Raw genomic sequence first — 26,942 nt, forward strand, 5'->3', positions numbered from 1 at the left:
CTCATGGCACTTGCCTATGCATTTTCTAGAGGGCTCAATTTCATCCTTTATGGTTTTTTAAAATATCCATATGAAGCCTCTTTTGATGGATCATCAAAATCCATCATTGGTCACTGTTGTCTAGGTATATAAAGCAGCATCTCTCTTGGTTCCTCTGTGGTGAAACTGTTAAATATTTCGCATTAGAAGTTTGAGTGCAAAAGCAATTTAATTTTAGACCAGCTATACCACTAAGGGCTATGTTGGGATTGTCTTGTGTAACATGTAGTCCACCTGACATGTGACTGCAACAAACACATGTGGACTTGCCAGGGAGTCGGAAGAGTCTGCACATGATTAGTCTATGGAGTTTCCTTTTATAAAATGTGGCGATAGTCAGCAACTTGAATGGCATAAAAATTCAAGGCTACCAATGGGTACTAGTCATGATGACTGTATGATACCTTTAGGATTAGAAAAAGCATGCTTCTGAATTCCAACAGTGGAAGAAGGCTATTGTCCTCATCTGGTGGACCATTTTGTGAAACAGGATGCTGGTCTAGGTCAGATCCAGGAAATCTCTCTCCTATGTTCTTTTGACTGGCTATAAACCCTGGTCAAGACTATATGGTCACAAACCCAATTTTACTACTGTGTAGTGTTTGAACCAGCTTTGAACTGGCTCTATTTCAGAGCAAAGTTTCATGCATGTAGGAAAAGAATCTGAAAAATGTAAATGAGAACTGGCAGGTTCTTCATGCAGTCTTTTAATTTCCACTGAAGACACAGTTGACATATATTTCAATGTAAATCAGACAGACAACTCTGTCTAAGCAGTAGAAGAAGGAAAGAACACAATAGACAGCTTCATTGAGGTCCCTATTAGTACATCATTGCCTGATGGAGGGCACCTATAGATCAGGAAATCACACAGGGAACAATCCTAAGCTGCAAAGTTCTTGTAAGATTTTGGAAGGATTAGAAAACTGGTTAATGAGTGACTGAGAACAACATCCAATGGGCAAACCATTGGTAACTAGGTAACCCAAAATACGAATGGGGTGATCTTGCAAATGCTATGACCAGGTTTCCAGAATTTCTCAATAATTCATTCGCATATGAGCACCTGGAAGGGCAAGACATGGGCAAAATCTCCATGCATTCATATTGAATCGAGTTTTCCCATTGACTTCCTTGGGCTGTGTGCGTGGGCTGCATTTTATCAGAGACATGCACAGTGTTCTTGCATGTGTGGACTGCCCTTTTCATAAACATGTTCAAATGAACTGCTTCCCTGGAAATGGAGAAGGTTTTCGCAGGCTGGAAATGCCACCAGAGCTTCACTGTCCACTGATAAGCCTTGGATTAGACCATTGTGTAAGATGGGAGCAGTCTTCCAGCTATTGTACTCTTTGGGGTGCAACATTGGGGCAAGTCCAATCCTGTGGAATGCAACCTGACAATTGTAAGAATTCTGCAATCTTTTCTAGGGAAATCATCACAACCGTTTTGTCTGCTCAGGAGCCAGGGCCCATCTGTCAATTTTACTTGCTGACAGAAGGCTCCTTAGCTCCATGGGAAGGGTGATCGCTCAGTGGTAGAGCACTTGTTTCGCATACAGATGGTCCCAATCCCTGGCATCTCCAGAAAGGGCTGGGAAAGATTCCCTGTTTGAAACCATGGAGAGGCACTGCCAGTCATTGTGTAGACAAGGCTGAGCTAGATGGATTATATGTGGCAGTTTCCTAGAATTATTGCCAGCAACTTGGTTACATAATCCCTGGTGAAATTGGATCCACCGTTTGAGAACTGCCATGTGAAGCTATTGCTCCATTTTGCCCCTTGTGCTCTACAATTCACCCCAAATGGTGTGCACAGCACTTTGCCTCCAGTGAGAACTTATCTCAAGGCACAGGACTCTTCAGCTTTCACCTCACACATCCAGAAGACAAACAAGCTGTTTTGAACTACTCAACTCAACTCAAACTCAAAAGAAGTCACTGCTGTAAGTGGCATGGGGTCCATGCCAGAGTGGACCCCCAAGGTTTGCTTGTGCTGCCAGGAGGACCCAATCCTTTCACCATTACACAGAGAAATAGGAACCTAATCCTTGCACTGCTACACGGCGCAATCCAGTTATTACAGCTGTGTTATGTTGGATCAGGAGTGGCCCCTCTTGGTGACCTGGGACCTCAGCAGCTTCCCAAAAGCACTGACTCATGATGCTTGCACTGGTAAGAATCCTACATTTAGTACCCACCTGTAGGCAAGAGATGTTCCTGCATCATCGCTGCTGAACAGTCCATTGATGCTGTCTAAGTGTTTGGCAGGTAAGAGGTAGGAGGAAGAAGTGAATCCAAGTTCCCTTCTCCCTTCACAGCTCATAGCATCAATTCTCTGCTCAGTGAGGGGACATCATTGTCAATATTGTGTGAGAACACCTCTGGACCAGGGCTCTGATTCTATCTGAGTCTATTTTGCTGTACATACAAGTTAGTCTCATTTGCATGACACACACACACATACCCCAAATCTAGTAAAAGATGAAAATATTTGAGTGCCCCTCTCCTAGAAAAAAGAGGAGCCTGGTCCCCTTCCTCTGAATGTATTACATCTCTATTCACATCCAGTGATTACATTTTAGGTGTCTCTTAACATTTACAAAGTCTGTTTGAAGCCTAGTTGTGGCTTTAATAAGTTTCAATGAAACCCACCCCCCACCCCCAAATCTGCCTTTTGTGGTTAAATGTCAACACCCATCCTCTGAAAAACACTGTCTATGGAAGGCAAAATATTTATTAAATGAAACTCAGCTACATGTCCCCATCTACCATACGTAGCTGGAGTACCATATAATTAGAAAGACAGATATCAGTATGGCGCAAGAAACACTTCAGTAGGGAAGTTAATTGATTCCAATAATGACATTTGACACAATCACACAGATGCCATGACACCAAGGACACTGGCCCCAGTGCAGATCAGTTGCAGAAGTCTGGTGGCATCCATAGAAGAGGCTGTGCTTGCCTCACTGCATCCCTTGCATTTATCCACTTCACTGGAGTCTAGGTGGGCACCTTGATTATACATTTTGATTATAACCATCTTGATACAGTTAGTTCTCCCTTACTGAATTGGGGGCAACTTGGCTTGAAATTAAAAGTACTAGACCTAAATTCAAAATGACTGTTTAGGACCTGGGTGGCAGTGGTAGTTAAATAGACGCGGTTGTTTGGGGTTCACACCTTGCATTCGGTGGTGTGGCTGTCTTCTTCTGAGGTTAGAGCCATTCTTGCTGTTGAGGGTTACCATGAGAAGTCATTGTGCAACTGGCAGTGTACATGTTTCACCACCATGGCTAATAATTGGGTCTGTTCTAAGCAGATGGCACCAGAGCAGGTAATTCATGAATCAGGTTTAAGATCTCAGAAGTGTAGCAATGTAATTCAATATTTTGCTGTTAACGGACAAGCCAGCTTCATTCCAAGCAACAAAACCCACTATTTTTATCGTTCCATCCAAAGATGGAAAGGGGTTGGCAAGAACTCAAGCAAAATATAGCCTTTAGGCTACAGTCCTCAAACCCACTCACTCTGGAATAGTTCCATTGACCTTATTAGTGATAACTTTATGGAGCAAGAAGCCTTGAGGAGCACACCACATTAATGACTGACAGCTGGATAAACTGGCTGCTTCGGAGATGCTCATTAAGAGCTTTTGTCTCCCAGCTTCTTCTTGTTGGTCTTCTCAATCATGGTCTCCACAATCATGGCGGTTTCTTCGTACGTCTGAATTTTGTCGTCCGAGAATTTCTCGATGGATTCCACCACTTCCACTTTCTCGTAACTCACAGTGCTTGGTGGGCTCAGCTCCTTGAAAGAGAGGCCACCTGCCCTGCCATACTCCTTGCCTATGTATACGCCTGCTTCAGTTCGGTCACTCGGACCCATTGGGGTCATTGGCCCCTGTTCCTCGATCCCTGGCTGTTTTGCTGGCTCTTCGTGTTTCCCTTCAGGCTTCCCCCACTGTTCAAAGACATCTTCCTTCGCTTTGTCTTCTTCTGGTTTATACTCATATTTCAGGTCTTCTGGCATCTTGGGCCCCTCTTGTGTTTCTTGGGCTTCGAGTTCACCTTTGTCGCTCTCAAGAGGTTCTGGTAGCTCTGATATTGGTTCTACAACACCTCCACTGGGCACCGTGCCTTCACTGTCAGAGACAGTGATTCCACCTCCAGAAGGGATGGGTGAAGAGTAGAAGCAGGGGTCATCATAACTCCCCTCTCCGGTGACAAGTACATACCGCCCTTTAGTATAGAAGTCGCTTTTGGGTTCCGGTCTCTGGTAGCATCTGATCCTCTCTCTCACTATGTTGCAAAGTTTATCAAAAGCTTTGCTTATCTGTGCTCCATCAGGGACATCCTCTGCAGCCCTCTCTTGCTCCACGTCTTCAACTTCATCCTGCCTGTGTTCACTTGTGATCATTAATCCCCCGTGCTTGAAATCCAGCTGATCGTGATCAAGGCCTTCCAAAGGCCGGTCATACATTTTTTCCGATGGAGCACCATTGGCGAGGTCTTTAGCGGTGATCTCCTTCCTCCTTGAGATCTTCTTCGGCAGACTTCTTTGTCTGGTCTTTGCACTGGTGATGTCTTGAGCAACCAACGTAATGTCTGTGGAGAGGGGGAAAGGAGGGGAAACAGACATAGCCATTGTGTGAGATCCAACAGAAGATAATGATAATAATTTATTATTTATACCTTGCCCATCTGGCTAGGTTTCCCCAGCCACTCTGGACGGCTCCCAACAGAATATTAAAAACACGATAAAACATTAAACATTAAAAAGCTTCCCAGTACAGGGCTGCCTTCAGATGTCTTCTAAAAGTCAGATAGTTGTTTATTTCCTTGACATCTGATGGGAGGGCGCTCCACAGGGCGGGCACCACTACCGAGAAGGCCCTGGGCTTGGTTTGCTGTAACCTCACTTCTTGCAATGAGGGAACTACGAGAAGGCCCTCGGAGCTGGACCTCAATGTCCGGGCTGAACGATAGGGGTGGAGACACTCCTTCAGATATACTGGGCTGAGGCCGTAATAACGTTCAGTCATCATTTCAAGTAGCATAAGCATTCATTGCACTATACATAAATATGCATCTTCCTACATACATAAAAATCCAAGGCAATTGTCATGCTCATCAGTTTGTTTAATGCATGTGCAGTAAGGGGGTAGAGATTTGGGGAACTGTGAGAGGGTAACTCCGTTAAATAGGTTTGCCCTGACTTTGGAAATTATAGGGACAGAACCACCCAAACTGTATAGAAATTTATTCATGTATGTGACTACAGCAGCAGGAATGTTACTTGCCCAGAAATGGAAAGAAGAAGTCCCAGCAAAAGAAGAACGGACACAAAATATGCAGAAATGACGAAACTTACCAGAAAAATAAGAAATCAAGATAACAAACTTTTTATAAAAGAATGGAAATGGTTTATGGAATATTTACAAAGAAACTGTGAACAGATAGGAACGTTGGCAGGATTATTGTAATAGCCTGCAGTTATATAAGAGTATATATTTAAAGTAGATGAATAAATGAGTAAATTAAGCTAATTCGGAATATGCAGAAAATATAAAAAACAAATTTAAAGAACTGCAGAAAGAGGGGGAAGGAAGTTGAGTTTTGAAATATTAAAATGATTTTAAAATTATTGAAATGTATAAAACTGAAAATCGTAAATAAAATTATTATTATTATTATTATTATTATTATTATTATTATTATTATTATTATTATTATTATATTATTATTATTATTATTATTATTATATTAATAATAATTATTAATAATTAATAATTATTATATTATAATAATAATAATAGGCTTGCCCTGAAAGGCACCTGAATCTAATTCCTTCCCCATCCTAGCCTTAGGTCATTACCTTTCCTTCCAAGAGCTGTGGTCTGTGTGGTTTTGTAGCTTTGTGTAAATAGTGTCACGGGGGTTCCAACAATGGCAGAATTCAACCTGGAACAGAGGGAAACGAGTTATAATAAATGCCTAGCGAAATAACGCCTTGAAAAAGAACGAAGGCTATGAAAAGTCAAACAAAACAAGCACAGCATCTGCATAATTATGGATCTTTATTTCTCTGCATAATGTATTGGCATCTTCCAAATAAGTTATTTTTATTCTTTTGTGTTGCCTCAAGCTGAATACATGGAGAGTGTTATGACATCACATTCTCCAATGCCCACTTCCCTGAACACCTTGTTGGCTAGAATTATTAGAAACAGAGGAGGATGCTTTCATCACAGCAATATTTCACGGGTTACAGAAGCAGTCCTACTTATTTTAAGGTTGTCACCATGTCCTCTTTTCCCCAGACACATCCTCTTTTTCATGGGTATGTAAAATTAGAGTCTCAGCATAGCAATCCATAGCTGAAAGTAGAAATCCGCAAATGTGTCCTCTTTTTTGCTCTTCAAAATATGGCAACCCTCACTTATTTTGAATAGATCTCATGGAATACCATTCTGCACACAGAAGTTGACTGCACAACTGAAGGCAGCAGACTCACTTGAGTCTGTGGATGTGTTCATGGTAAAGCACATGGGACGCGGGTGGTGCTGTGGTCTAAACCTCTTGGGCTTGCCGATCAAAAGGTTGGCAGTTCGAATCCCTGTGACTGGGTGAGCTCCCGTTGCTCAGTCCCAGCTCCTGCCAACCTAGCAGTTCAAAAGCAAGTGCAAGTAGATAAATAGGTAAGGTAAACAGCGTTTCTGTGCGCTCTGGTCTCTGTCACTGTGTTCCATTGTGCCAGAAGCGGTTTAGTCATGCTGGCCACATGACCCAGAAAGCTGTCGGTGGACATACGCCGGCTCCCTCCGCCTGAAAGCAAGATGAGCGCTACAACCTCGTAGTTGTCTTTCACTGGACTTAACCGTCCAGGGGTCCTTTAACTTTTACTCAGCTCCTGCCAACCTAGCAGTTTGAAAGCATGTCAAAGTGCAAGTAGATAAATAGGTACCGCTCCGGCGGGAAGGTAAACGGCGTTTCTGTGCGTTGCTTTGGTTCTCCAGAAAGCAGCTTAGTCATGCTGGCCACATGACCCGGAAGCTGTATGCCAGCTCCCTCAGCCAGTAAAATGAGATGAGTGCCACAACTCCAGAGTCGTCCACAACTGGACCTAACAGTCGCGGGTCCCTTTATCTTTAAAGCACATGCTACATGCAGCTCTGCCTATTGCTCTTTGCATCATCTTTGTGAGGCAGCCGCCTAACTCTGCCTAATAGCAGGACCGGTTCTGCTTTGGTGTTAATATTAACCAAGGTACCACCAATTTCATAGGAAACTTCAAATGTCGTTTTTGGTTTGTTGGTTGGTTTGAAAGAGGCTTCTTAAAGACACAGCAATACACTGAACCCATGAACATCTCCAGAGTCCCCCAAATCTCTCACCTGCTTTCTTCATTTTCAATAATACGTTTGTAGCGCTCAAGTTCACTCTCCAGAGACTGCTTATAAATGGAGAGCTGGCGGCAGTCGTTGGTGTATTTTTCCAAGGTCCTCTCAGCATCTTCAATGCCCTTTCTCAGAGTGTCGATCTGCTCATTGTACAACTGAATCTCATCGTCATAGCTTTCCTGGGTGTTTTTAATAGCCTGTTCCAGCATTGTTGTCTGTTAAAAAAAAAAAAGGAAATGAAAGAGAGGACTTTGAGCATTTATTACCTGGAAAACTTTGCACTTGTACCCTCTCAGCTGGTCACTGTTTGCCTGTTTCAGTCATAAATTCACTGACTTTAAGCCAGGGGCTATGTTTGCCTATTTACACTGGACAGGTTATGTTTGAGTTTTGTTGCAAAACTTTGCCACAGGTCGTTCTGATGAAAACACGGGCAACAAAGCAAACTCTAGAACGCAGTTGTCAGAGCTGCCCAAGGTCCCAGCTCACCAAGGACCAATGCCAGTTCGTCGTTATATACAAAAGTCTTTATTGAAGTTCATTTACACTTTGACAACCGCAGCGTGCAGCTCTACGTCCGAAATTCTAGACCGCCGAAGCGCCATCTGAATCTCCTCCCCCCGTACACCAGTTTAAGACTCTAGCCTTGCTCCACCTCTTCCTTTGCTCTTTCCTCCTCTGGCCCCGCCTGTCAGCTGGGGTCTCGCCCTTCCTAGACTCTTCTGACGCTGAATCCCCTGATTCTTCTCCTTGCTTCCGGCGGGCTTTAGGACCTGGTTCCCAATCCGGGTTTTCTGCTGTCCCGCGCGCCTGTACATTTGAACTTGGCGCGCGCGCCCAGCCGGCAACCTTCCTCCTGACCGTTACACTGCTCCTGTCACTGCTTCCCCCTTCGGGGGGGCTAGCTGGACCCGACCTCCCTTCCGTTCCCTCACTCTCCGATGGAGGCGTGGTCAGCCCTGACTCATCTTCTCTCCCTGCTGGAGGAGACGCTGGCCCTGCCCCATGGGACTCCTCCCCCCCACTACGCTCTGGTGGGGAAGCTGGTCCTGATTTCCAGCTGCTGCTTTGGGAGTCCCCGCTGGCCCCTTGTTTCTGGTGTGTCCCCCCCGGGACCCCCCTTGCCCTGACCATGGGCGCCTCCTTCTGGGAATCTTCTGATTCGCTGGAGAAGCTCATGGAATCTCTCGGGTCACTGCCATACTCCCCTACGCTCCCCTCCGATTCTTCCCCTTCGCTCTCCATCTCCTCTCTCCCCTGTGCCTCTGTTCCTGAGTCCCTGACAGCAGTGATTTGACCTGACTGCAGAAACTAAAGTTAATTTCAGAGACAAGGACAAATGAGGAAGCAAGTATTTTGCAGATTAGGTTATGTGACAATCTGGTGAAGCAAAAAATCCTTCGCCAAAAAGCGTTTTTGTGGAATATAAATTTGCCACCAGGTGGCGATCATTCACTTGAAAAGCAAAGGCTTTGCCTGCTATGGACACATTTTATTCCTTTCTTGCTGCTCCAAGAACACATTATTTTTTTTTTAAAAAAAAGGTTCTATGGGCACCACTCAGGTGGCCTTGAAGAGTACATTATAGATGAAATCACCTTTAATTTTATTTTAACGTGTACCTCCATAAAACCTTGGAATATGTTTTCAATTAGGGACGTGAGTGGCGCTGTGGGTTAAACCACAGAGCCTAGGACTTGCAGATCAGAAGGTCTGTGGTTCAAATCCCTGCGACGGGGTGAGCTCCCGTTGCTCGGTCCCTGCTCCTGCCAACCTAGCAGTTCGAAAGCACATCAAAGTGCAAGTAGATAAATAGGTATCACACCGGTGGGAAGGTAAACGGCGTTTCTGTGTGCTGCTCTGGTTCGCCAGAAGTGGCTTAGTCATGCTGGCCACATGACCCGGAAGCTGTCTGTGGAAAAATGTCGGCTCCCTCGGCGGCCTATAGAGCGAGATGAGCGCGCAACCCCAGAGTCGGTCATGACTTGACCTAATGGTTAGGGGGTCCCTTTACCTTTACTATGTTTTCAATCACCAGACTTGGAGAGCTGGATCAGGCTGGTACCGCCCCCCCCAAAAAAAAACACAAATGAAAAGCAAAGCAAAGGACCCTCATAGCTCGTAACAACACAAGAATAGTCCTGCCAAATCAGGCCAGTAGCCCATCTAGCCTGACATTTGGTTTTCATAGTGGTCAGCCGGATGCCAACGAGGAGACCACAAGTGGGAGCACAATCACTTGTGATTCCCCCAAAACTGGTGTACGAAAAGCATGGCAGAGGCAGAGCACAGCCATCATAGCAAAAAGCCACTGATAGCCCTATCAATTTGTTTAACCTCTTTTCAAGCCATTCAAGTTGGTGGCCATCATTCCCTCTGGTCAGAGCAAACTCCGTAGTTTAATCGTGCACTGGATGAATAAGTACTTTATTTTGTCTATCTTGAGTATTCAGCACAATTGGATGTCCCCGAGTTCTTGTATGATGAGAGAGGGGGGAAACTTTTCTTCATCCCCTTTTTCTACACCAAAAATAATTTTATACACTTTTATAATGTTTCCTCTTACTTGCATTTTCTCTAAATTAAGGTAAAGGTAAAGGGACCACTGACCATTAGGTCCAGTCGTGGCCGACTCTGGGGCTGCGGCGCTCATCTCGCTTTATTGGCCGAGGGAGCCGGTGTACAGCTTCCGGGTCATGTGGCCAGCAGAACTAAGCCGCTTCTGGCGAACCAGAGCAGTGCACGGAAATGCCGTTTACCTTCCCGCTGGAGCGGTACCTATTTATCTGCTTGCACTTTGATGTGCTTTCGAACTGCTAGGTTGGCAGGAGCTGGGACCAAGCAACGGGAGCTCATCCTGTCAGGGGAATTTGAACCGCCGACCTTCTGATCAGCAAATCCTAGGCTCTGTGGTTTAACCCACAGCACCACCTGCGTCCCTCATTTCTCTAAATTAAAAAACCCCAAATGCCTGTAAGCTTTCCTCGTAGGGGATAGTTGTTCCATCTCCTTGATCTTTTTGGCAGCCCTTTTCTGAACTCCGCCCCCCCAGCTCTATAATATCATTTTCAGGTGAGGCAACCAGAAATGTACACACTATCCAAAGTGTGGCCACATCATAGACATTATTTTTATTTTCAGTCTATTTCCCAACAATCTCTACCATGGCATTTGCCTTTTTCACAGCTGCTGCACCCTGAGTAAGTATATTCATTGGACTATGCAATATGACCCTCGAGTCTCACTGCTGGTCAGCATAGCTGTCAACTTTTCCCTTTTCTTGCGAGGAATCCTATTTGGAATAAGGGAATTTCCCTTTAAAAAGGGGAAATGTTGACAGCTATGCTGGTCAGTCACCACCAATTCAGACCTGTGACTGTATGTCTGTGTGAAATGAGGGTGTGTGGGTTTTTGCATCACTTTACACTTGCTTACATTGAATTGTCTTTTGCATTTTATTACCTGCTCACCAAGTTTGGAGAGAACAATTTGGAGCTCCTCGCAATACCTCTTTGTTTTGAACGTCATGAACGATTTGGTATCATCAGCAAACCTGGCTGCCTCACTGCTCATTGCTAACCCTAGATCCCTAGATTTATGAGCAAATTAAGAAGCATGGGTCCCAGGACTGATGCTTGGGGGACTCCAGTTTTTACATCCCTCCATTGGGAGAACTGGGTTAAATCCAGTTGCCCTGATAATGAACCACTTGTAGGCTTACCTTCCTTGCACATATATGTATGTATGGCAACAAATGCATATGTTTGACTGGGCACGAATGCATGAGCTAACTAAATGAGTTAACTTTTTAATATACAGTGGTACCTTGGGTTAAGTACTTAATTCGTTCCAGAGGTCCGTTCTTAACCTGAAACTGTCCTTAACCTGAAGCACCACTTTAGCTAATGGGGCCTCCTGCTGCTGCTGCCGCGCCGCCGGAGCACAATTTCTGTTCTCATCCTGAAGCAAAGTTCTTAACCTGAAGCAATATTTCTGGGTTAACAGAGTCTGTAACCTGAAGCGTCTATAACCTGAAGCGTCTGTAACCCGAGGTACCACTGTACTCTCTAAACACTCACACTCATATCAACCTAAGCAAGTTGTGTTTCCTTTTTATAAAATACAGATAACTGAACAAACTTAGTCGCATTACATTCTTCATTAAATTATCTTTCCATTAATATATAATTTTATGGTATTAATCCAAAAAGAAGTGGTGTTGTGAGCCATCAAACCTCAGAAATACACTTTCCCCAAAAGGTTCCCACAATTTTGGCCACTAGTGTAGTGCTTAAAAGTGTTGAAAGCATTTCACATTAAAGCTGGGCTGAATACACCCCCCCCCCCCGTTTTGCAGGATCATTTATCTGTTGAGAAAGTGGGGAGGAGGATGAAAGGAATAATGTATCACTTGACATGATAATTTTCCCCGACCCCATATTAGCTATTGACTTTGGTATATTGTTCCACTGGGGCCTTGACTAAAGATACTGAACTCATTCATCCACACTGCGAACCAAGTACAGTCCTGAACAAGAGCACTCCTGACAGAGGCTGGAGAAGTTAAAATTTTATTATACCTCCCATCTCTCTTGGATGAGAATGTCAACTGGCTTTGGATCAAAAAAATCTAACGGGAGAAATCCCATGAATTTAGCTCTTTAACTCTTGCCTGTGAAGTCAGCTGTGTTAAAATGTCAAACACACCCAAGCAGTCTTCTTGCAAACTGATGCAGAATTATCCTAGATGGTGTGCAAATTATTGGCTTGAATCAAAGCTAGCTTAGAGGCGGGGGAATGCATGAAAACACAGTATTTCATAAGAAACCACAGGATAGACACAGTTTGTTGTGGCTAACAGCGTGTGTACACAGGTTCCCAAAACAGTTTTGGGACATACTGGATGCAGAGTAAACAGGAGTGTGTAGGTAAAAAGGACAGTTAAGTCCAGTAGAAAGTGACTATGGGGTGCAGTGCTCATCTTGCTTTCAGGCCAAGGGATCTGGTGTTTGTCCACAGACAGCTTTCCAGGTCATGTGGCCAGCATGACTAAACCGCTTCTAGCACAGCGGAGCACCGTGATGGAAGCCAGAGCACAGAGAAACACTGTTTACCTTCCTGCTGCAGCGGTACCTATTTATCTACTTGCACTGGTGTGCTTTCGAACTGCTAGGTTGGCAGAAGCTGGGACAGAGAAAAGGGAGCTCACCCCATTGTGGGGATTTGAACCGCCGACCTTCTGATCTGCAAGCCCAAGAGGCTCAGTGGTTTAAACAGGAGTGTGTACACAGGCCTAACACAACTGTATTTCTGGGGGAAGTACCTCAGTCTGCAGTTTCATTTTCTGAGCCTGGAGCTGACATAGGATGCTCTTGTATTCTTCTAACTGGCTTTGAAGAATCGGTATCCTCCTCTCAGTTATCAGCTTCTCCTAAGATGAAAGCAGAAAGAGGGAGGGTTGCATGGGGGGAATCGGATTGTGTGCAAGTACCACCGAAAATCTGATTATGCATGGAAAGGGACATGAAAAAAGCACGACTAGGCCATGTGCTTCCAGCAGGAGTGCTATCAAAGTCATGCGGTTTTCAGAAATTGCACTTGATTTGAAGGGATACACATTGTGGTGAAATGATGAATAGCAAAAGACCATTAATGTACAAGCAAGAAATATTGACAGGATTTCAAAGGGCAGCTCTTGGAAAGTGAAACAGAACTAGGTTGATTTCAAGGAAGGACAGATTTAGATGCACAGAACTGCCTTAGTTCCAGTCATTTGTATCAATCCCTTGGGAAACCTAGGAGGGATATTTGACTGATTGACAATATGTCTTGGGGAAAAAAAGAAAAAAGAAAATGCCACAACTCCTCCTTCGCTGCTGCTCACTTCCTGTGTATGGTGCAGTGATTTGAGTGCTGGACAGACTGACCTGGGAGACAGGGGTTCTGGTCCCACACAGCCATGAAACTCACAGGGTGGCCTTGACCAGTCACTGTCTCTCAGACTAACCTACCACACAAGGCTGCTGTGAGGATGAGACAGAAAGAGGGAGAACTACATGCACCACCTTGAACTCCTTGGAGAAAAGGGGGGATACAAATAAATAAGCAAAAAATTTCTTCCCTGGGGAAGGATGACACCGTGGTGGATGGGTCACTCAGCATAAGAGAGGCCCCCTAATTTGAGCAAGGGCATTCACATATCTGAGCACCTTTGCTTCAGATAATTGATCCATCCCTACAAGCAGTTGTTTGGCTATGATCTCCATCATTCTGTCACGAACAGGGGTGGCGAACGTCCCTTCAGACTCGTAAGGTGGAAGGCAGAGAGGCCAACAGTAGGTGAAACCAAGTAATGCAAGCTTTGTGCCTTTCCAAGCTCGCCATTTAGCATTTCCATCTTGTCGTTCTTTTAAATTTGATTTTTTTGCATGCCGCCACACAACGTTGCCATTATGCAGCTTGTGTTTCAGAATAGTGTACACGTGCACGACTTTTTCTTCTACCACAAAAAAATCCAACTTTTGTTAAAGATCCAGATGGATTCCTGATATGTTCAGTGGTGTGGCGTGTGGATTGCATCAACCTGATTTTTGTATGGAGAAGGTGGGAGCTGGTGGGTGTGGTTTGGGAGACATTGGTTGTGTGTCATTTTCCTCAAAATGGTGGAAGCAGAGGTGGAGCTAGCTGCTCCGGCACCCGGCGGCGTGGCTAGCCACCCCGTGGGGTGGGGCTAGTGTCCCAGGGGTGCCACCCATGGCGAGTGTCCCAGGGGGCGGGGCAGCAATGTCACCCCCCCCAGGGATGACACCTGTGGTGGACCGCCCCCACCACACCCCCTTCCTCCGCCACTGGGTGGAAGCTGTCCGTTTGCAAGCTCAACTCAGAGGGGAGATGAGGGCAGGGAGAGACGATAACGCTGAGATCAAAGCACAGCAATATACATATACAATACATATACAATGTTCTAACAAACCAGAAGCTTTTCTTTTAGGTATTGTAGGACCAGAGATCCTGAAGGACCAAACAAAACTATTTATGTACGCGACCACGGCTACACGGACTCTCTTAGCCCAGAAATGGAAAGATGGTACAACTCTGACTAAAGAAGAGTGGCAGACAGAATTGATGAATTATGCCGAGATGGCAAAACGTACAGGATGGGGAACCAGGAAGAGGAGGTCGTTAATAAAGAATGGGGAAAGTCTATAATTTGTTTGAAAATGCTATTGTAAACAATTGCGTACATTGTTAGGGTTGACGGAAAACTTGTAGTGAAAATTTGAGCTCTGGATTGACAAAGGATTTATAAAAACAGAGTTATGAAAGAGATGCAGAAGGGAAAATCATTGCATTAAGATCCACAATTGGGGGTGGGGGAGTCAAAAGGGATTATATGTTGATGTATTTAATTCATTATTTTATGTAAAACAGAAAATGCAAAAATAAAATTTATTTTAAAAAGAACAGCAATATACTGCTGTGCAATGGTTGTCTGCCAAGAATAACCATGTAATCCTCCAAGCGTTGCTTCACCAATCCTCAATCACTCCATTTTTCTTTTACCCTTTTACTACTATTTGAAAATCGGATCTTTCGGATCATTTCTTTTAACGTGCCACAAACATTGTCGGTGAAATAAAAGACTTACCTCGCTAGCTCCAGCTGCGATGGTGGATACGCGAGGAGTTGTTTGCATGATTTGCTGTAAAATACTGACGTAGGTCTGTATTTCCATGAGGTTCTGTGGCAGAGCAAAATGATTTACATTTGAAAGAATCAAAAGCAGGATCTCCATTCGAGGGACTCCCCTCTCAACTCAATTCCCCACCCCCACCCCCTCGTGTGTAGATCCATCCTAGGTAAATAAGGAATTGTTCTAGACAAGTGAGACCTACAACAAAACATTGCACTGTGGAATACCTCCTGTTCAGAGATCCATCCTTCTGGTTTTCTACTCCCCTCCTTCAACAGTCATCTTGCATTCTTTGGCTACTGACCATTCATAGTCCCCATTGGCTTGTTTTGGGGTCCCCCCACTAGGGTTTCTCCCCCAAGATTTTCTGCTCATAGCCACAGCTCTGTAGCACCAGAAGGTAGATCAACTTCCACTATATCATCCCACTATGGCTTTTAATCTGCTATGGAGGTGCCATAAATAGAGGGGGAAGAAAATGGGAGATAGAGCTTTCTTCATTGGCTGAAGGTCCCTTGTCAGCCAGAGGTCAAGGGCCTACTCTCTGTCATCTACACTTCTTGGCAAGCAAAGAAAACTAAGAAGAAATCAAAGCTCCCCTGTTAGTTCACAGTAATTACCTTTTTGTATCTGTCCTTTGCAGCATTAACATCATCCTGCAAGAACTGTGATTCAATCTGTAGTTCCAGATTACACAGCAAAGCTTCATCAGCTTCCTGTAATAAAAGCATTTCTTTTTGTTATTTTGACTTTACCGACACGTTCTGTATTTTGTATATTTATATTTCCAGTGTTCCCTGTTTTAATGTTTTGAATGTTTGCTGTGAACCGCTTGGGGCACAGTTGCGTGTAAGTAAAACCAACGCATCAATGAGTGTTCCAGTTTTACACATGCACAGCCAATCACATGCAGCCCAAGATGTGCTATCTGCCTCAAACATTCAGCTGCCAGTGCTCGGACAGAACCACCATATTTAGGGGTTGCAAAACAGTGACATTCCTGGCAAGGACATGTGATGGGGAGCCATTCAAAGAGAACAGCTTTTGTGACATGGCCCAATAAACTAATCCAAAGCGTCTGCTGTGCTGTTCAAAAATGTGTAGATGCTTGCTCTTTCCATTATATCATGGAATGCAGACCTGGCCAGGTCTGCTGATGTGCCAGGAATGATAAAGATAAAAACTTAGCATGGGCTTTTGCTCTGGGCCTTGTTATCTGCACTGTGAGCAAATGAGATTAATACAGACCACGACCAGAACATTCTAAGCCAGCAACCAGCCATTTGCTCAACACTTCTGCATTCTTTTCTATGACTTTTTGAGATATGAATCAGCAGCAAAACAGTGAGCTCATCAGCCCACTGGCACTATATGAACATCTATATGAAGCCGCTGGGAGAGATCATCAGGGGGTTTGGGCTGGGTGTTCATCAGTATGCGGATGATACCCAGCTCTACCTTTCTTTTAAATCAGAACCAGTGAAGGTGGTGAAGGTCCTGTCTGGAGGCGGTTGGAGGATGGATGGTGGCTAACACATTAAGGTTGAATCCTGACAAGACAGAAGTACTGTTTTTGAAAACAGGGAGCAGACAGGTGTAGAGGACTCCCTGGTCCTGAATGGGGTAACTGTGCCCCTGTAGGACCAGGTGTGCAACCTAGGAGTCATTTTGGAATCACAGCTGTCCATGGAGGCACAGGTCAATTCTGTGTCCAGGGCAACTGTCTACCAGCTCCATCTGGTATGCAGGCTGAGACCCTACCTGCCCGCAGACTGTCTCGCCAGAGTGGTGCATGCTTTGCTTATCTCCCGCTTGGACTACCGCAATGTGCTCTATGTGGGGCTACCTTTGAAGGTGACCCAGAAACTGCCATTAATCCAGAATGCGGCAGCTAGACTGGTGGTTGGGAGTGTCCGCCGAGGCCATATAACACTGGTCCTGAAAGACCTACATTGGCTCCCAGTATGTTTCCGAGCACAATTCAAAGTGTTGGTGCTGACCTTTAAAGCCCTAAATGGCCTCGGTCCTGTATACCTGAAGGAGCGTCTCCACCCCCATCATTCAGCTTTGAGGCCCAGCTTTGAGGGCCTTTGGGCAGTTCCCTCCCTGTTTCTTCTCATGAACCAACACCCCTTTCAGCAAAAGAAAGCCACATACAGAGCAACAGCATCTCTGACAGTTGCTTCATCTGTAGCCACATAGCGAAACTCATTCTGACCCATCGATCTAGCCACATGCATCTTGTGATGTGGATCAGAATGTGAGCACTCACATATATCTGGATTCAGTGCTTGTGATTTGTGGTGCAGGCGCATCAAGGTGATCCCAAAAGAAAAGGCTGGGTAACCATCAGACCAAAACAGATGCTTGAGTTAAAAGAGGCCATAATTTCATTGGTTGCAGCAAGGTAAGTAGGCTTGGCATTGCATCACAGCATAGGTCTGTTTTCTGTTTCGAACCTAGGTGTTCTGTTTGGGGGGGGGAGACGCATCCCAGCACACCTACAGAGGAATGACTTTGAGAGTTGACCAGCAGAGAGGACCCAGTGTGGTGAGGGCTATGCACTGGCAACCTGAGATATATGACAGCAGGCTTGGCCCCACCTGCCCAAGCTGTGGCCAAGTGCTGGTGCATTAGCTCAGAACCCCATAAGGGTATCCTACTTGTGAGGAGAACCAGAGCTTACAGTGTTAATAGCTCAGAGTGCGTCCTGCCCACTGGGGGGGTAGTCTCACATACGAGGATTGTTCTTTGTTATGTGAGACAGAACACTTTTGTTTTGTGCTCCGAGGGAGTCAATCATGCCTTCTGGATGATTTATTTCTCTGCTGTAAATAAACTGCTTCTTAGATTAGAAAGAAGCTGTGTATGGTCTGTTATTTCTACACCCACACAAGGCACACACCGCTGTTTGCGATACTCTGCTCAAAGCTGGGAAAAGTCCAGAGGCACAGGGAAGCCTGCCGGACGTTTGAATCTCACACTACTCAACCTCACCTCACAACCAAGAGCCAATCAAGAAGAGTCAAACTGTACTCCAGCCATGAGAAACCAGAGACCACATAAAGCTTCAGGGAAAGACTTTAAACCAAGTGAGGGTTGCTGGGGAAGTCTGCTCACCCCTCTTGGTGCGGCAGCATTGCAGGGCATCAGAGGCTTCACTGGGGCCCCGACGAGAGAACTGGAACAGCAGTGCCCTCCCTGATAGGCGGTGAGGGCTTAAGCCCCCTCCACCTATCAAAGCCTGCACCCTGCTTTGGCAAATGGGGATGCAGTCTGGGGATGCGGGCTGTGCCACGGGACAAGGCCGATGGAGCAGGTAGGCTTCCTTCGGATCCGCCTCTTGCCCCATTTAAGCTGCCCACACCTGGGGAACTACCTGTTCATTCCTTCGCCGGGTTTCCCCACCCACCCACCTTCGGTTTAAGCTGATAGTCAATGACTTTGCTGTGGCTACGGTGGTCACCACTCTCTATGGGGCCGGATAGGAATTTGCCCACCAGGCTAACTGGCACCGACCCGGTGGTTTTGCCTACCTCGTAGCAATCGTCACAACTGGTTGGGCATTGGGGCAATGCTTTGTTTTGGATGGAGAGGAGGTTGTAGTCTCTGCCTGCCCCTCCTAACACTGGGGTATCCCCTTAAAGGGATTCAGGGGGAGTGGCCAAGTCCACATGCCCTGGCAGGGCCAGGTGCAAAGGCACTCCCCTAGACAGCAGTCTCTGCGGGGGTCACCCTATTTGATGTAAGACTTCAGAACTGGATTGACCACGCGTTACTTCTGGCTGGCAGGCCAGAAGTGTTTAGATTGCTCCATGCCCAAGCCAAACCTCTTTCATCTGTATTCAATAAAGCTGTGGCCTGTTTTGATCCCCAAACCAGTCTTATTGGTCTCTTATTTGCATGAGTTGAGATATGGGGAGCCAAACGCCAAAGGCCTAGTTTGGTGAACATCAAGACCCTTTTAAGGCTGATGCTGCATCTTCTCCCCAAGATCCTACAAGGCGAAACAAGAGCAGGTAAGGTCTTGCAAGATTCAGGGGGAGTCTGGGTCTCCCTTGTCACTGTAGCCAGCTGTGCCACCCCATACATTGATCCTTGGTGTGCAGGAGCGCACAGACCTGTGAGAAGTTGAGCATGACTAGAGTAGATTGGCCCATGAGTCTCTCCCCCGACCCCGACCCTTTGCATTATTGTTTCTGTGCAATGCTTTCCCCAGACTCCTAGTCCTAAAAGGTGATTTCAGCAAGTGATTAATCAACATTCTTTCCCACAAGCGTTAGATACAAGACAGGAACCTGACAGGTTTGCAGAGCTGTTGATTAATGCTTCCTTTCATTGGCAAGTCCTGATTTCTGAATCTACTCAGGTACATCCCTTGGGATACTGTTTCCGGTCCACATTCTCAGAAAAAAAACTAGCCAAGCAAAACATTTCCAGCTCTTCTGTGGACATTCTGCTGCAACCTTTGGTCTTCAAAGTCTTAATACACCAGTCTAAAGGTGATGGATGTGATTAAATGGTGTCTCATTGCATGCGGTGTAGCCAATTAAAATGCAACAAATGTCTGAATTTCGACCTTCAGCAAAATTAAGTTCAATGTATTTAAAAACCGTTGAGTACAAAACACCAAGTGAAGCTGGTAGAAGATGCTCCAAGCCACTGAAGCCTCTTGGGTCTCTAGTGATAACGCCAAGTCTTAAAGCATCCCCAAGCTGGGCACCTCCTCCTTCAGAGGGAGCATCGGAAACCACAAACTCACAGTGCTTCCACCTTGTCAGGACAGTTTGAGTCTTCGTCCATCCCATTGCCCAGATACTGAGACCTCCGGGTAGAGGGCGGTATATTAATTCAATCAATCAATCAATCAATCAATCAATCAAATTTCAATATTATATTGGCTATCAGAAGGCCATTAATTTGATGCTGTTCTTCAGACTACTTCAAATACCGGTCCATCGAAAGGATAAATTGCACAACAAAACCAAGCAAAACTCACACACCCAGTCAGCTAGCCTTTACAATTATTTTGCAATGCAGTTATCCAGCCAAGTGGGAAAATGCACACATATTGAGGAATCTACATATTAGTGAAAATAACATACTGTTTTACGGGAAACTGTGTTGCTTTAGGGCAAATTGCTTTGTAAAAAATGTATATATTAGGCAGCATTCACCCCCTCTCAAAAGAAAAAAAAGCAGCTTAAGAAGAGCTGAACATTTGCAAGCAAAAACATAAACAGCTTATTTCAGTTAGAGAGAGATTTATATCCTGTCCTTCTAGTGCCTATTCTGCACCTGTTTCGTATGATGTGCAGGTAGGGAAAAAACCCTGGAAGGCTATTTGTGTGCGCGAATGAAGCCAGGTGTTTGTGATCTTCCTCTCAAAAAGGTGACAGTATATGCTCATTGCTGTGCCCTTTCTAAGAGCTGGTACCACTGATTTTTAATTTGAACCACGCAACTCCTTTTTGTGTTTGCAGATGCACCGGGAACAAATGCATTTGGGCAATTTTGATAGTTATTCAGGCTGATCTACAAATGTTCTCTAGCAGCAAATTTCATCTAATGGCTTGCTTGCGAGCTGCCATCATGGGAATTGCATTAACCATTTGATATTTACAATTTGTGACAGGTCAGCCTATGTCAGAGGAAAGTGTTTACTTCCTCGATTGAATTACATCTGCAAGCAAATGAGCCCTTGGTCGCCACAGCCACATGTCCAATACACAATTTAATTGTTATGTTCCTTTCACCCTCTGTTGGCACCTGCGCAGCGCAACAACCCCGTCGCACCTCTGCGTCTGAAAGCAGCACTGCTCATAGCAGCTATTTGGGTGATGGGGTTCAGAGGAGAGCTGATGAGTCAAGAGAGTTTTATGTGCACTTAAATGCCAAAGGGGAGGAGGGATTGGACTGTGGAAAACTTTCTTTAAGATGGTGAGAGCTGTTTCCTAGTTCTGCTGGATCTCTCAGCGGCCTTTGACACCATCGACCATAACATCCTTCTGGACTGTCTAGAGGAGCTGGGAGCTGGGGGCACTGTTATACGGTGGTTCCGCTCCTTTCTCCTGGGGCATGTCCAGAAAGTGGTGTTGGGGGATGAGTGTTCAGACCCCTGGGCTCTCACTTGTGGGGTGCCTCAGGGTTCCGTCCTCTCCCCCATGCTTTCTTTTTAATATCTATATGAAGCCGCTGGGAGAGATAATCAGGGGGTTTGGGCTGGGTGTTCATCAGTATAACACCGGTTCTGAGAGATCTGCATTGGCTCCCAGTACGTTTCTGAGCACAATTCAAAGTGTTGGTGCTGACCTTTAAAGCCCTAAACGGCCTTGGTCCTGTATACCTGAAGGAGCGTCTCTACCCCCATCGTTCAGCCCGGACACTGAGATCCAGCACTGAGGGCCTTCTGGCGGTTCCCTCATTGTGAGAAATGAGGTTACAGGGAACCAGACAGAGGGCCTTCTTGGTAGTGGCGCCTGCTATGTGGAACGCCCTCCCTTCAGATGTGAAGGAAATAAGCAGCTATCCTATCTTTAAAAGACATCTGAAGGCAGCCCTGTTCAGGGAATTTTTTAATATTTAACACTGTACTGTTTTTAACACCTGATTGGGAGCCGCCCAGAGTGGCCGGGAATACTCAGCCAGATGGGAGGGGTATAAATAATAAATTGTTGTTGTTGTTGTTGTTGTTGTTGTTGTTGTTGTTGTTGTTGTTGTTGTTGTCAAGAGAGGAAGGTGGTTGGCAATCAGGCTGTGGGTCACCTCTTTTAAAGAGGCACTTGTATCATAAAAGCTAAAAATATAATAATATATACAGTGGACTCTCTAGTTACGTACCGCTCTGGATATGTAACTTTTGGGTTACGAGCGCGGCAACACATCAGGGAAGTAACACATCAGAATATAATTGACAGAATGCTGGTAATTATTTCAATTAAACTGAAGAAGAATCTATCTGGCAAAGAGGTAGAAAAGTCACTCTAAAGCATCAATAGGAAGATAAACATGAAAAGCAAAAAAATTAGCCATCCAAAATAAGAAATAGGGTCCATTTTTTCAGCCCATAAGTAAGAAAATAGCCCAGTAGGATAAAGCATTGAATGAGCAAGTTCTGGGTATCTGGGTATCTAAAGGTTCAGAATAAAGGGAAAACTCTGTAGCAGATTACATCACAGGCAAGTCAGTACATCAGCCAGGGCCTGTAAAATACTTTATCAGGATTGTCTGTTTAAGGAAAGGACCCACTCAATATCTGTATAACACTAGGCTTGTTATGTACTGAAGTTCTCACCCTGGGCCAGCAAGGGGAAACTGTAGATAGTTCAGGTCCACATATGCAAATAAGGGATTGAAAGTGACGTTCAGTGATTGGATAGTTACAGAAAATGGTTACTATTGCGTTCTAGTGGAGCTCTATATAAGCAGGCTGGCTGAACTCTTCAGTTCAGTTCTGTTCTGGCCTGTGAATAAACAAGAGCTGTTTGAAGAATCACTGTGTCATCTGATATGTTCACCCACAACTTAACAAGGCTCTTGCACAAACCTTGTTTCCATGGCAAACACATAAAACCTCCTGAAAACAAATTCTTTTCAAATGAAATCTGAAATATGCTTTTTTTGGAGGGGGGGATAAGGTCTTTGTGCTACAGAACTTGATAGAGCAATGGACATAGCTGTAAAACATTGTTCTCCTTTGAGAATAAATTCTAATATTAAAATAGCTGCTTTTCCAAAGCATGAACATGCCCTCATAATACCTGCACAGTTCTTACATGGTTGTTTTTGAGGGATCCACAAGTCCTTCTTCGATTGGCCTTAGTTTAGTATCTGGGCAATGGGATAGACGAAGACTCATAAACCGTCCCAACAAGATGAAACCACTGTGAGTTTGTGGTTTCTGATGCTCCCTCTGAAGGAAGAGGTGCCCAGCTTGTGGGTAATGCTTTTAAGACTCAACATTATGACTAGAGACCCAAGATGCATCAGTGGCTTGGAGCATCTTCTGCCAGCTTTACTTGGTTTATCAGCTGCATCCTTTCCTGCGTAGAAATAGCCCACCTGGCTACAGTAATCCAGGTTGGATTCCTATATTGTGCTGTATGTGGGGCCGAAAAGCATCTGGAAACTCCAACTAGTGCAGAATTTGGCTGCCAAAGTTCTGGCTTCTTTAGCTAGATGGAGCCATGTCAAACAACAACAACAACAACAACAACAACAACAACAACAACAACAACAACAACAACAACTTATTTATACCCCGTCCATCTGCCTGGGTTTCCCCAGGCACTCTGGACGGCTCCCAACAGAATATTAAATACACGATAAAACATTAAACATTAAAAAGCTTCCCAATACAGGGTTGCCTTCAGATGTTTTCTAAGAGTCATGTTGTTGTTTATTTCCTTGACATCTGATGGGAGGGCATTCCACATGGCGGGCGCCACTACCGAGAAGGCCCTCTGCCTGGTTCCTTGTAACCTCCCTTCTCGCAGTGAGGGAACTGCCAGAAGGCCCTTGAAGCTGGACCTCAGTGTCTGGGCTGAACGATGGGATGAAACATGAGTTCCAGATGAACTACATTAGCTTTGTGTTCATGACCCAGCCCAATTCAAGGTGTGGTGCTTACCTTTAAAGCTTAAAATGGCTTGAGGCCCCAATAACTGAAGGAACAACTCCTTCTGAACAAGTTAATGGTGTACAATGACCTTCAGATAAGGTCCTTCTGCTTCATATTCAGAACAGAAGTATATAATGAATGTACAAAAGTTAGGTGGGTCTTTGTGGTGGCTCCAAATATGGAATAGTCTCTTGAGAGAGGTGCACCTAGGGTCAAATTTGTATTCTTTTCAGCACCAGATTAGAAGTTTTTGATTTGATGAAGCATTTTAAAGGATGATATTTTCAGATTACATTACTGAATGAGTTTATTCCTCTTATTTTTGTTGTACTGTATTGTTGGTTTGTAGTTTGTTTCTGTATTATTATTATTAATTATTATTATTAGTAGTAGTAGTATGCATATTGCCCTAGAATCCTTTTTTGGAAAAAGGACAGTTTATGCAGTTTGTTACACCTCAAGTAAGCACGTCAGCTTCAAAATGGTGATACCTGTGCCATGTGACTGCCTGGTTTTCCCTGGCAACTACTGGACAGTGCCCATGACATGGTTGCTAACAAGGAACACCACATGAAAGAAACATTGGCTGAGGGGAAGCAGATAGCCTTTGATATTGTGAACTTACCTTATTAAGTCGTTCAAGAGTAGTTTTCAACATCTGCTGATACTCACATTCATTTTTATATCTACGGAAAAAGAGAAGCAAAAAGGAAAATGTAAATAATAAAGATGATAAAAGAAATGGGTAAGTGGCTCAATTTTCTCCTTTTTGTTTCCAGGTAAAAGTGAATAATGGCAGAAATAAACAATTTGTCATAATTTGTCATTTATAACGATGAAAAGAATTGACAATATTTTAACAGAAATTACAAGATAGAACAAAAACGTTTTGAAAACCAGGTATAATATCATCGTGGGGGGCAGTGTTTCTAATAATTGTTATACCCCTGCTATTAGTTTGTTATCTTTTTATCAGTTGGTTAGTTATTTAGTCAGTTGTCATGGACTTCTGTGGATCAATTGAAAATCCAGTCTTTGTTTTCAGTGAGGTACATAAGAGGGGGGAGAACAGGATGAAAGAACATAAAAGAAAGAAGGGCGATTTATATGTGTTAGGAGGCAAGATTGAGATTACCAACTGGCAACTGTTGCTGTAGACCAGTCGTTCCCAAGCTGTTTTTGGCTATGCCCCACCTAAGCATCTCTAAAATCCTGATCTCCGCCCCCCCCCGGTAACATATAATTCTTATTATTCAAAAAATGAACTCCAATTCACGTGGGAGAAGCCTAAAAGGCCATTAACTGTCAATAACTCATTCTCAAATTGCCGACCGCCCCCATGTTGGGAACCATGGCTGTAAACAAAATACTTCATAAAATAGGGATCAGGATCAAGGACTGAATGTGGCCCTCCGACTTCTCAATCTGGCCCTCTGAACTGTTATAAGGTCTGTCCCTTACCGAGGACAGAGAAATGGGGGTGGGGGTTAGAAAACACTGGCTTTTGCCTGGCTGGAATGTGACACCATGGGCAGTTGGGGGGGCACATCTGTTGCACTGCTGAAAAAGTGTCGCCAGTCCTGCCATAAAGGCATCCTAAAGATCGCGAAGTTGTGCAAGGTATTTATTTCTTGAAAATAATGATACACTGTCGTACGGCATGCACTCTTGATGCAACAGTCCTTGGGGTTCTGCTACCCACCAATCAATGTCAAGTGCAGAGTGGGGCTTCTAAACCTGAAAAACCAGGTCCCCAACAATTCATGTAGTGGGTTTATTATTCATTTGTTTGTTCATTGCATTTCTAACCCACCTTTGCTCCAAGGAGCTCAAGGTGGGGAACGTGGTCCACCTCATCTCCATTTCTATCCTCGTAATCATAGCCACATGCATCTAACTGAGGCTCTGTTGGTTCAGAATGTAGCCAAGCACCAAATGAATATATGCACAGGCACCACCTAGTGATTACTTGTGTGTGTGTGTGTGTGTGTGTGTGTGTGTGTGTGTGTGTGTTACTTCTCTTCAAAAGCCACAGGCAGCCTTATCTATGACTCCAATACAGAGGGTAGCATTTGAATCAATGGATTCAAATAGCAAGCAAGGAAATTCCAACTAAACGGTAAGAATAACACTCATTAAAGTTTTTAAAGCAAAGGTTAGATGGCCATCTGTCAGGGATTCTTTAGCTGTGGTACCTGCATTGCAGGGGGTTCCAACCACATTATTCTATAAAGGTAAAGGTAAAGGACCCCTGACAGTTAAGTCCAGTCAAAGGCGACTATGGGGTTGCAGTGCTTGTCTCGCTTTCAGGCTGAGGGAGCCAGCGTTTGTCCACAGACAGATTTCCGGGTCATGTGGCCAGCATGACTGAACTGCTTCTGGCACAACGGAACACCAGAGCATACAGAAATGCTGTTTACCTTCCCACCACAGTGGTAACTATTTATCTACTTGCACTGGTGTGCTTTTGAACTGCTAGGTTGGCAGAAGCTGGGACATAGCAATGGGAGCTCACCCTGTGGCGGGGATTCGAACTGCCAACCTTCTGATCGGCAAGCCCAAGAGGCTTAGTGGTTTAGACCACAGCGCCACCCACGTCCGTTTCCATGTACTCTGGTTTCCGTCACGGTGTTCCCCTCTCCTCTCGCCCACAGCCAACTTACTTGTTACGGAACTCATCCAGCATACGCTGAGCATCTTTCTCCTCCCGCTCCAACTTAGCTCTGTCAGAGGCCAGTTCGCGAACCCGCTGGCGGTTCAGGTCAATCTGAGCTGCGAAAGCCTCTTCCAGCCCAGCCAGCTCATCCATGCGCTGAAAGGTCTCAAGCTGCTTACGGAAGATGGCGTTGCGCTGCTCGAGGACCCGGGCCCGGTTGATGTAGTTGGCAAAGCGCTCGTTGAGCTCTTGCAGGTTCTCCAGGCCTTGAGCTTGGGCAAAGCTGCCAAACTCAGGTGACTGGGGCAGCTCTTCGAAAGCATCCGACCTCTCATACTTCTCCTTGCGAACTTCGCGCAGGTAGCTGCTTCTGTACATGGCGGACTGGGGGGACGTGTGCGGGCCCAGAGATCCCCTTTGCCACTCCCTTTCTCTCTCCAGTTTGACGGCGCGATGTTTCTGGGACTGGGAATGGAAAGGAAGGGGATGCACTCAGCTCTCCCGCCACAACATTCGAGGACTGACCTGCC

The 26,942-nt window shown here is 45.1% G+C and overlaps 1 protein-coding gene across 1 annotated transcript; it reads right to left on the minus strand.

Moving 5' to 3' along the window:
* Positions 1 to 255: 255 nt before the first annotated feature.
* On the minus strand, positions 256 to 26,942 carry BFSP1 (beaded filament structural protein 1). Its single transcript, XM_081189107.1, has 8 exons — positions 26,420 to 26,942; positions 24,382 to 24,442; positions 15,757 to 15,852; positions 15,092 to 15,184; positions 12,767 to 12,874; positions 7,438 to 7,658; positions 5,919 to 6,004; positions 256 to 4,648 (listed from the first exon to the last, which is right to left on the minus strand). The coding sequence occupies exons 1-8, from the start codon at positions 26,788 to 26,790 to the stop codon at positions 3,687 to 3,689; spliced, it is 1,998 nt and encodes a 665-aa protein (XP_081045233.1). The 5' UTR covers positions 26,791 to 26,942; the 3' UTR covers positions 256 to 3,686.

Source organism: Podarcis bocagei (genome assembly GCF_964188305.1).
Source record: "Podarcis bocagei genome assembly, chromosome: 3".
Classification (NCBI taxonomy): domain Eukaryota; kingdom Metazoa; phylum Chordata; class Lepidosauria; order Squamata; family Lacertidae; genus Podarcis; species Podarcis bocagei.

What these genes read in the sequence shown, in the direction of transcription:
- BFSP1 (XM_081189107.1), bottom strand. Translation starts at nt 26,790, where the DNA reads ATGTACAGAAGCAGCTACCTGCGCGAAGTTCGCAAGGAGAAGTATGAG. An exon ending in CTGGATGAGTTCCGTAACAA is followed by an intron (nt 24,443 to 26,419) that starts GTAAGTTGGCTG and finishes CTTTTTCCGTAG; the next exon opens with ATATAAAAATGAATGTGAGT. An exon ending in AAATGAAACTGCAGACTGAG is followed by an intron (nt 7,659 to 12,766) that starts GTACTTCCCCCA and finishes TTTTTTTAACAG; the next exon opens with ACAACAATGCTGGAACAGGC.